The 10,245-nt window shown below is 68.0% G+C and overlaps 1 protein-coding gene across 1 annotated transcript in view; it reads left to right on the top strand.

Moving 5' to 3' along the window:
- MUC5AC (mucin 5AC, oligomeric mucus/gel-forming) overlaps nt 1-10,245 on the top strand; it is a 23,403-nt gene that overhangs the window by 4,262 nt on the left and 8,896 nt on the right. Inside the window, exons 8-32 of the mRNA XM_035013768.1 lie at nt 68-281; nt 363-488; nt 651-768; nt 1,030-1,168; nt 1,356-1,466; nt 2,018-2,087; nt 2,163-2,300; nt 2,386-2,550; nt 2,901-2,995; nt 3,427-3,553; nt 3,725-3,980; nt 4,057-4,109; nt 4,439-4,539; nt 4,709-4,860; nt 5,162-5,300; nt 5,404-5,517; nt 5,612-5,791; nt 6,493-6,732; nt 6,955-7,111; nt 7,655-7,783; nt 8,007-8,169; nt 8,578-8,621; nt 8,709-8,897; nt 9,529-9,836; nt 10,091-10,233. Of these exons, the coding sequence (XP_034869659.1) occupies nt 68-281; nt 363-488; nt 651-768; nt 1,030-1,168; nt 1,356-1,466; nt 2,018-2,087; nt 2,163-2,300; nt 2,386-2,550; nt 2,901-2,995; nt 3,427-3,553; nt 3,725-3,980; nt 4,057-4,109; nt 4,439-4,539; nt 4,709-4,860; nt 5,162-5,300; nt 5,404-5,517; nt 5,612-5,791; nt 6,493-6,732; nt 6,955-7,111; nt 7,655-7,783; nt 8,007-8,169; nt 8,578-8,621; nt 8,709-8,897; nt 9,529-9,836; nt 10,091-10,233 (3,671 nt within the window). The remainder of the gene's footprint in view (nt 1-67; nt 282-362; nt 489-650; nt 769-1,029; nt 1,169-1,355; nt 1,467-2,017; nt 2,088-2,162; nt 2,301-2,385; nt 2,551-2,900; nt 2,996-3,426; nt 3,554-3,724; nt 3,981-4,056; nt 4,110-4,438; nt 4,540-4,708; nt 4,861-5,161; nt 5,301-5,403; nt 5,518-5,611; nt 5,792-6,492; nt 6,733-6,954; nt 7,112-7,654; nt 7,784-8,006; nt 8,170-8,577; nt 8,622-8,708; nt 8,898-9,528; nt 9,837-10,090; nt 10,234-10,245) is intronic.

Raw genomic sequence — 10,245 nt, 5'->3', positions numbered from 1 at the left:
GGGGGCCGGGACTCCAGGGGAGGGTCCGGAGCCTGCACTCAGCCTGGCCTCCTGGCTCCGCGCCCAGGGTGTCTGCGAGGAGATCCTGAGCGGCTGGCTGTTCTCGGGCTGCCGCGCTCTGGTGGACCCCCGCCGCTACGTGCAGGCCTGCCGGCAGGACCTCTGCCTCTGTGAGCACGCTACCCACACCAGCTGCATCTGCCACACGCTCGCCGAGTACTCCCGCCAGTGTGCCCACGCCGGGGGGCAGCCCCTGGACTGGAGGGGCCCCCACCTCTGCCGTGAGTGCCCCCGTCGTGTTGCCCTGCTTTGGCCCGGAGGTGGGTGCGGGATGTGACTCGGCTGCGTCCTCCCCGCTGCAGCCCAGACCTGCCCCCTCAACATGGAGTATCACGAGTGCAGCTCGCCCTGCGCGGACACCTGCTCCAACCTGGAGCACTCCCAGCTCTGCGAGGACCACTGTGTGGCTGGCTGCTTCTGCCCCGAGGGTGAGAGGAGCCCCCCGAGAATCACACAGATGCCTTCGGGGCCCCTGGGTCTGAGGAGCCCCTGAAGGGCAGAGCGACCGTGGGCAGAGGGCGGGTCCCCTCCCCCTGCTCAGGGGGCGGACTCAGCCTGGCACCTGCCGTACGGCCTGCCCGCTTCTGCAGGGATGGTGCTCGATGACCTCGGCCAGGCCGGCTGCATCCCTGCAACCCAGTGCTCCTGTGTGTACAACGGGGCCGTCTACGCTCCAGGAGCGAGCTACACCACAGACTGCACCAACTGGTAGGACCCCAGGCCCCCGCCCTCCCGTACCCCTGGACGTGTCCTGGGATGGCCCCCGGGAGGCTGTGGCCCAAGTGCCGGCTGTCATCTCTCACCTGGGGCCCCGGGCACGGGCCAGGGGCTCGTCATGCAGACACCGGGGGGCCCGGTCTGTGCAGTGGTGCAGGCGGGCCTGGGCCAGACCCGTGTCCACCTGCCAGTGTGGAGGCTGGGCTGGACGCTCCCAGGGGCTGCACACGCATGGTCTCTGCCCGCACTCAGCACCTGCTCCGGGGGCCAGTGGAGATGCCGGGAGCTGCCGTGCCCGGGCACCTGCTCGGTGCTGGGGGGCCCCCACGTCTCCACGTTCGACGAGAGAGAGTACACAGTGCACGGGGACTGCAGCTACGTGCTGGCCAAGGTGCGGGCCCCAGGTCCTTGCTCCAACACAGCGCTTTCAGCCGCGGCCGCCCCGCCCGGGCTGCAGACAGCTGCGGCATCTGTGGCCCCCCGCTCCTGGCGCCACCCCAAAGGATTTCCAGGGTGGGCGGGGAGGCGGGGCGGGGGGCTGGCGCCTCTGGGCCAAGCGTGAGGACCTGTGTCTGCAGCCCTGTAAGAGCAGTGCGTTCACTGTGCTGGCCGAGATGCGTGGGTGCGGCCGGACGGACACCGAGACCTGCCTGAGGAGCCTGACGCTGAGCCTGGGCGGGGGGCACACGGTGAGAGCAGACATGGGGGCCGGGGGGCGCACGGTGAGAGCAGACCCGGGGGTTGGGGGAGTCTGTGTCCCTCATGCAAGTGACCTCTGCCCAAGCCCTTGACCTGGCGTGGGCAGCGAGGGGCCGGGGCTCAGCCTGAGGACCCTCCCACCCCACGGGTCTCTGAGTGTTGGTCCCCAGATGGAACCGCTTGGGGGAGGGGCACCATGGCCTCCACGCCTGCCCCCACCAGCCCTGAAAGGAGGGACCAGGGCACCCCCGGTAGCTCAGCTTCATTGAAGACACCTTGTCTCTATTTTATTTTTTATTTATTTTTGTTCTTTATTTTTAGTTTTTCATAAAATCACTTGGGTTTTTACCTGAGAGAATGCTCGGTCCTTGAGGGAAACGTAGACAAACAAACTGAGCCCAGGGCAGAACTCGGCTCGTCAGCCCCTCCTCGAGGGAGCCTGTGGCCCCCTGGGGGAAGGGGTCCTGCAGGCACATGTCACAGCCTCTGGGGCCACCGGGGGCGCTGGCTGAGCCCTGACCCCGCTCCCTGCTCCTCCCAGGTCATCACGGTCAAGGCCGGCGGGGAGGTGTTTGTGAACCAGATCTACACCCAGATGCCCATCTCAGCAGGTGAGAGTGTCGGGCCTGCCCCCCGAGGGTCCCGCCCCTCACAGCCCACTGAGGCCTTGTCCCCTGTGTCCACAGCCAATGTCACGCTCTTCAGACCCTCAACCTTCTTCATCATCGCCCAGACCAACCTGGGCCTGCAGTTGAGTATCCAGCTGGTGCCTATCATGCAGGTGTTCGTGAGGCTGGGGCCCGAGCTCCGTGGGCTGACCTGCGGTAAGAGGCGCCGCCTGCCCTGGGAGCCCGGGCCCACCCTCAGCGGCCAGGGCTCGCGGGGCCTCATGCTTGCCCTCCCGCCCAGGCCTGTGCGGGAACTTCAACCAGAACCAGGCCGATGACTTCCGGACCCTCAGCGGCGTGGTGGAGGGCACGGCTGCCGCCTTCGCCAACACCTGGAAGACCCAGGCCGCCTGCCCCAACGTCAAGAACAGCTTCGAGGACCCCTGCTCCCTCAGCGTGGAGAACGGTACGTGGGTCCCCGAAGTCCCAGGGCCCACCTGGGTGCCAGTGACCCCGGGCCGCAGAATCCACTCTGGCCCTGGAGGAGGGATTCAGGAGGTAAACAGGCAAACTCGCCAACGAATTTCCCATCACTTCTGGTAAAGCTGTGGTAACTTCTGGAAGAAGAGGAACAGGGTGTTGCGGGGGTGGTGGAGGCGCGCCCTGAGCGTGCCCGCCCGCCCACCGTAGCAGGGGCACCCGGGAGGGAGCCTGGGACCCTGTGTGCTCCTGGCGCCCTTCCCTACGGGAGGTTGCACACGTCTGTGTAGCTTCCACTGGACGCCAACCGTCCAGCCTGCTGACCTCTGTCCACAGAGAAGTATGCCCAGCACTGGTGCTCCCGGCTGACGGACGCCCACGGCCCCTTCGCCCGGTGCCATGCTGCCGTGAACCCTGGCACCTACTACTCGGTAACGCCCACCCACCCACCTCTCCCCCCCGGCCACACGGCTGCCCTCGGTGCGGGGAGAGGGGCTCCGCGAGGGTCCGACGTGGTCCGCGGTCTGGAGTTCATCGGTGCCTCCAGCCCTGTAACCAGGCACTGGGGCCGACAAGCCCTGGGGGTTGTGGCTGGCCGGGCCCTGGAGTCCACGTGGCAGATCGGTGGTGGCCGAGACGCTCTGGGGTCTAAGCCTGACCACACGGGCTGGCACCTGTCGGGTCCCAGACAGGAGGGGCTGTGGTCCTTCCAGCACTCACCTGGAGGGGAGCTTGGTGCCAAGATGGTGTGCGGAGGGCGTGGGGGCCCCTGGTGCGGGTGCGAGGAGGGGTCCTAGAGGAGGCAGGGGCGGCAGCGTGGGGGATGCTCATGGCGTGTGGGTGACGACGGCCCCGTCCCCAGAACTGCATGTTCGACACGTGTAACTGTGAGAAGAGCGAGGACTGCCTGTGCGCGGCCCTGTCCTCCTACGTGCACGCCTGCACTGCCAAGGGGGTGCTGCTCAGCGGCTGGAGGGACGGCGTGTGCAGTGAGTGTCCCCCGGACATGTGCTCTGGGGCCTCGGCCCCGTGCGGGCTCGGAGCCCTGGAGCGCCCCGGCCAGCCGGGCCTGGGACCCTGCGGCTGGGGCAGGGGAGGCGGGGGTGGGTGCGGGCGATGGTTGCCGTCCTGACTGCCTCCCCCCACCTGGCATCCCGCAGCGAAGCCCATGACCAGCTGCCCAAAGTCGCTGACCTACCGCTATCACATCAGCACCTGCCAGCCCACCTGCCGGGCCCGGAGTCACGAGGACGTCACCTGCGGCATCAGCTTTGTCCCCGTGGACGGCTGCACCTGTCCCCAGGGCACCTTCATGGATGATGCGGGCAAATGTGTGCCAGCCACCAGCTGTCCCTGCTACCACGGGGGCTCCGTGGTGCCCAACGGGGAGTCGCTGCATGAGCGTGGGGTCATCTGGTAGGAGCCCTGCCGGCTGGGCTTGGTGGGCAGGGCGGCCGGGATGGGCGACCCTCTGACCACCCTCTCGTCCCAGCACCTGCACACAAGGCACGCTGACCTGCGTCGGAGGCCAGGCTCCCACCCCCGGTGAGTCCACAGTGAGGGAGGGGCTCTCATTGTCGCCAAGCTTTCGGGTGGCCGCCCCCCAGTCAGTGTGACTGGTGGGTGTGGAGGGGTTTCTCTGTCGGGCCTGCTCAGTGAGGGGGTGGTGGCGTGTGTGAGCACGCCCCGCACACGCGCCCTGTGGACACTCACACGCTCACACACACGCGCTACGCACACACGCACCCTGCTGGCCGAGCCTCAGGGCGGGCGGCACAGACTCGGCCGCTGGGACACACCGTGTGCAGCCGTGTCTCTCAGAGCCAGCCTGGCGGGTGGCGGGTGGGGACCCTGAACGGCCCCTACCTCCCCAGTCTGCACCGCACCCATGGTCTACGTCGACTGTCGCAACGCCACGCCGGGGGCTGCCGGGGCCGGCTGTCAGAAGAGCTGCTTCACCCTGGACATGGACTGTGTGAGAGCCCCCACCCCCAGTGACCCCCGTGGGCTCCTGCCGAGGGGCCCTCTAGGGCTGCTCCCGGGAAGACGGCTGCCTGAGGGCTCCCTGGGCTCACTGTGGGCCGTGGGGGGGCCCTCGGCTGTTGACCCCCGGCCGGCTGAGCCGTGTCTCCTGCTCCCCACAGTACAGCTCCCAGTGCGAGCCTGGCTGCGTGTGTCCCGACGGGCTGGTGGCTGATGGTGAGGGCCACTGCCTCCCTGCAGCCGATTGCCCCTGTGTGCACAACGGGGCCAGCTACCCGCCCGGCCAGACCATCCGGGTGGGCTGCAACACCTGGTACGCGGCGGGGAGGGGGCTCCCTGCAGTGGGTGGTGCGGCCCCAGCCCTCGAGGTCTCCGGGGGGGGCCGCAACACCCGGTACGCGGCGGGGAGGGGGCTCCCTGCAGTGGGTGGTGTGGCCCCAGCCCTCGAGGTCTCCGGGGGGGGCCGCAACACCCGGTACGCAGTGGGGAGGGGGCTCCCTGCAGTGGGTGGTGCGGCCCCAGCCCTCGAGGTCTGCCCATGGTCCCCGCAGGGCCCATCCCCACCCCCACTGCCCATGCCCAGCTTGGGCCTGACCGGTGCCCCCTGCCCCCAGCACCTGTAAGAACAGGATGTGGCAGTGCACAGAGGACGCCTGCCTGGCCACCTGCGCAGTGTACGGGGACGGCCACCACCTCACCTTCGACGGAAAGAGCTACAGCTTCAGTGGGGACTGTGGGTACACGCTGGTCCAGGTACGTGGTCCCGGGGGCTCCCCGGCTGTCCCATGCGGTCCTGCAGTGCAGCTCTGGGCACCCCAGCCTCCCAGCTGCAGGAACACCCTCTGCCTGGCCACAGGACCACTGTGGGGGCAACAGCACCACCAACCGCACCTTCCGCGTGGTCACCGAGAACGTCCCCTGCGGGACCACGGGCGTCACCTGCTCCAAGGCCATCAGGCTGTTCCTGGGGGTGAGTGGGGGGTGGTGGGAAGGGACGGGGACCACCTTGGAGGGACGCCTGGGAAAGCGAGCGGGGACAGGCCTGAGTGACCCCTTCTGCGCAGAGCTACGAGCTGAGGCTGAGTGATGGCGGTGTGGAGGTGACAGAGAAGGGGGCGGGGCAGGAGGCCCCCTACTCCATTCGCCAGATGGGCATCTACCTGGTGGTGGACACCGAGGCTGGCCTGGTGCTTCTGTGGGACAGGAAGACCAGCATCTTCCTCAAACTCAGCCCTGAGTTCAAGGTGGGCCCCCCTCCCCGGGACGGCCCGCCCTCACCCCGGACCAGATGGCGTGCCTCGAGGGAGGCGGCAGGAGGGAGGCCCTTTGCTGTGCGTGCTGTGTCTTGCAGCTGCTGGGACGCTGTCACAAACACGTGGCTCCTTCTCGTGGTTCTGGACACTCGAAGTCCCGTGCAACTATCCCCAGGCCCGCTCACTCTGGGGGCTCTGGGGGAGGATCCCTCCTGCCTCCTCCAGCGTCTGGGGCCCCAGGGACGCTCCTGCCTCTGCCTGCATCCTCATGTTACTGTCTTCACTCGTGTCTGTGCCCACACGTCCCCATGGCCACAGCCCATGCCCACCCAGGGCGTCCTCACCTCAGCGGGATCCCCATCTGCAGTGGCCCTATTTCCACATGAGGCCACGCTCACGGGTCCCGGGTCAGGACCTGAGCTGGTCTGCAGGGGACACCACGTGGCCCCCAGTGCTCCTCTCCTGCACCCCCTTTCCTCCAGGAGGGACGCCACCGTGACCCTGTGTGCTGAGTGGGGCCCCACACACGGTGAAGGCGGAGAGCCACCTGCACACCTGGGGCCCCCCTCCTCCTGGGGGCCGTGGGGATGTGGGGCCCCAGGGGAGCGTGTGGGGTCACAGGAGGCTGGGCTGGGCTCTGGCCCCTCCTACACACGCCCTGAGCCCCCCGTGCCGCCGTCCCCCGTCTGCAGGGCCGGGTCTGTGGGCTGTGTGGGAACTTTGACGACAACGCCATCAATGACTTCACCACGCGGAGCCAGTCCGTGGTGAGCAGCGCCCTGGAGTTCGGCAACAGCTGGAAGTTCTCCCCGTCCTGCCCCGACGCCCCGGCCCCCAGGGACCCCTGCACCGCCAACCCGTATCGCAAGTCCTGGGCCCAGAAGCAGTGCAGCATCATCAACAGCGCCACCTTCGCCGCCTGCCACGCCCACGTATGCGGCCGTTCCCCGGGGCGCCCGGGAAGGAAGGGGCGGGCAGAAGTCGGGGGGCCCACGTCACCGTCCACCCTTTAGGTCAGCCTGTGGTCAGCCCCAGGGGCCCACGCGTCCGCTGTCCCTGGCTCTGGGGGAGACCGGCCCAGGTCGGGCCACACCGCAGGCCTGACCCCCAGGAGCCCCAGACCCCGAATCCGAAGGCTCTTCCCCTCCCCCCAGGTCGACCCCGCCAGGTACTACGAGGCCTGCGTGGGCGACGCGTGCGCCTGTGACTCGGGGGGCGATTGTGAGTGTTTCTGCACGGCGGTGGCCGCCTACGCCCAGGCCTGCCACGACGTGGGCGTGTGCGTGTCCTGGCGGACCCCGGCCATCTGCCGTGAGTGCACATGCTGCGTCGTCAGGGTGGAGGGGGCCGCAGGGACTGACAGAGTAGTGTGTGGTTAAGGCTGGTCGGCTACGGGTTGGGCCGGAGGCGTTGGAAAGGGAAGTGAAACGTGGGAATGGGGGGTGGGTGTCGCCGGTGGAGAGATGGCAGAGTGTTCTGGAGCCGAGAGGGGTTAGCAGAGCCCCCACCTCCCACCCGGTTGGCACCTGGCCAGTGGGGAGCATCGCTGTGGGGCCGCTCTGGCCGGAGTCCCCCACCCCAATGGGTGGCACCCCCAAGAAGCCAGGGGACCCACGGCTGCATCTGACCACGGGCATCCGAGGCCCATCTGCTCCAAGGCCCCATCCAGAAGGCGCAGGGAGGGAACGGCGTGAGAGCAGCCCACGAGACTTGGTGGAAGGCTGGGGGCAGGGGAGCTTGCCCGGCCCGTGTGGGGCCCCCAAGGCCACCTTGCAAGGGCAGCACCCCGCTGGGGCCGCAGGGTGGCTCACTCCGGGCCGGAGCTGGCCCACTGAGCCGCCCGCTTGCCCACAGCCCTGTTCTGCGACTACTACAACCCCGAGGGCCAGTGTGAATGGCACTACCAGCCATGCGGGGCGCCCTGCATGAGGACCTGCCGGAACCCGAGCGGCCGCTGTCTGCACGACCTGCCGGGCCTGGAAGGTAGGCTGCCACCACGCTGGCCAGAGGGGGCTGCCCTGGGGGCCCTGGCACCCTCGGCTGGGCTGGACTCTTCCCAACCCCTTGAGGCGCCTTCGTGAGCGCAGCCCCATGCGTCCGCCGTGCTGTGGGTGAGAACTGGGGCCAGGGCTGAGCCAAGGCCCCGGGAGGGGGGAGGTGGTCAGGCAGGGGGTCTGGCTGGGACTCAGGCTTCTCTGGCCTGCAGGCTGCTACCCCAAGTGCCCGCCCGGGGCCCCCATCTTCGACGAGGACCAGATGCAGTGTGTGGCCATGTGCCCAACCCCACCCCCGCCGCTGCCCTGCCGCGTCCAGGGCAAGTCATACCGGCCAGGCACAGCGGTGCCCTCCAACAAGAACTGCCACTCCTGGTGAGTCGTGTGGCCAGAGGGGCGAGGAGCCTGGAGTGTGCGCGAGATTCGGCCGGCCACCTCCTTCAGACTGGTGGGGGGCTGCCACAGCCTGGGGGTCCTGGGGTCCAGCTGGGAGCCTCCCTGTTGCAGAATGGGGGTGGGCAGCCTGAGGGATGGCAGGGAAGGGGGTCAAGCAGGAGCCGAGTCATGATGCCACCCCGAGGACCCCCTGGAAGTGTTGCCCCGGAGAGGAAATATCCATCAGAATGTCACCAGGGTGCGTGGCCTGCTAGATGCCTGCCTCCATCGCTCGGCGATTGGAAGGGGCTCCCCGAGGCTCCGTGTCCACCGGCCAGGCTGAGGGGCGGCTCTGGCACGGCGGGGTGCCCTACACCCCCAGACTCACTTCCTCCTTCCTGCCACCAGCGTTTGCTCCGAGAGCGGCGTGCAGTGTGCCTACGACTTGGAGGGTGAGCAGCAGGGGGCCTTCCTGGGGTCTGGGGACTCGGGGTCCCTGCCTGCCCACAGCCCTAACGTGCCCGACCGTCTCCTCACAGCCTGTGTCTGCATCTACGACGGACGGCGCTTCCGCCCGGGGGATGTCATCTACCACACGACAGACGGCACAGGCGGGTGCATCTCTGCCCGCTGCTCCGCAAGCGGCGCCATCGAGAGGCGCGTCTACGCCTGCAGCTCCATGACCCCCACACCGCCAACCACCTTCTCCTTCTCCCCGTCCCCGCTCGGTAAGGCAGACACGCTGGGCGCCTCTCCCTGAAAGTCCAGGAGGGGCCCGGAGCTGGGCAGCCTGCCTTCCTTGCGGCTGGGAAGGCCCAGCTCAGCCCGTCTCCCTGGCAGAGACTAGTGTCCTCAGTGGCACCATCAGGGCTGGGGCTCCCAGCACAGGGCAGAGGCCATGGGCAAAGGTACCCGAGGCCGGCCTCTGGGACGAGGGCCACCGGGAGCACCCTGGGAAGTTCTTGCCCGGCCACGGCTACCTGCTCACCTTACATTGCACTGAGGGGCAGGCAGCCCGACTCCTCTCCCTCCGCTGGGGGCATCTTAGAGCCTTGTCAGGGCTTCCCTCAGAGTGCAAGTTCTGCTCAGGGCGGGCCTGGGGAGCAGGCTTCCCCCTAAATGAGATCAGTTCACCTGTTCTTTCAACTGCTGTGGGCTCCACACCTGCCTGAGCCCGGTGTGTCCCGGGGACTTGGTGCTTGCTCTCCCCAAGCGCCCATTGTAGGTGGAGACAGTCACACCAGCTTGACATGGTGAAACCCACCAGGCTGCTGATGGAGGGGGGCAGGGACAGGGGAGGAGGGGATGCCTCGAAGACCCCAGGAGACTTAGCCCTTCCGCCTTCTTTCCTGTCCTCAGTTGTGAGCTCAACACGCCCGCCCCGCACGTCCCCCACGCGTGCCAAGAGCACGGTGCACACAGGCACAACATCTAGTCCGGTTGTCCAGCCCCGCCAGGCCTGTGGGGAGGAGTGCCAGTGGTCGCCGTGGCTGGATGTCAGCCACCCGGGGCGGGGCATCGACAGCGGTGACTTCGACACACTGGAGAACCTCCGTGCCCATGGGCACCAGGTCTGCACAGCACCGAAGAGGGTGGAGTGCCAAGCTGAGGGGGCCCCTGGGGTGCAGCTCCAGGCCCTGGGGCAGCACGTGGAGTGCAGCCCCACGGTAGGCCTGACCTGTTACAACCGCAACCAGACGTCAGGGCTCTGCCACAACTACCAGATTAGGGCTCTGTGCTGCTCCCCCTCGACCTGCCCCCGCTCCGGCAGCCTGGCCTGGACCACCTCTCCTGCAGCTTCCAGGAGGACAGACACTGGGCCCACACAGAGGGTTAGCAGGACCCCATCTGTGCCAACGGAGAGCAGAACTTCCCCAGCCACTGTCACTTCAACTGGCACAAACACTCTCTCTACAACTAGCGGAACACCTGCTCCAGGTACCCCTACACCCGTCCAAGTTACCTCTACAACCACCCGAGGTACCCCTACACCTGCCCCGGGTACCACCACAACCACTGCAGGTACTCCTACACCTGCCCCGGGTACCACCACAACCACACCAGGTACGACACCTG

This window comes from Mirounga leonina, unplaced genomic scaffold (genome assembly GCF_011800145.1).
Source record: "Mirounga leonina isolate KUSES-001 unplaced genomic scaffold, KU_Mleo_1.0 Mir_166, whole genome shotgun sequence".
Lineage (NCBI taxonomy): Eukaryota > Metazoa > Chordata > Mammalia > Carnivora > Phocidae > Mirounga > Mirounga leonina.
This window is presented reverse-complemented; position numbering and strand designations above follow the sequence as displayed.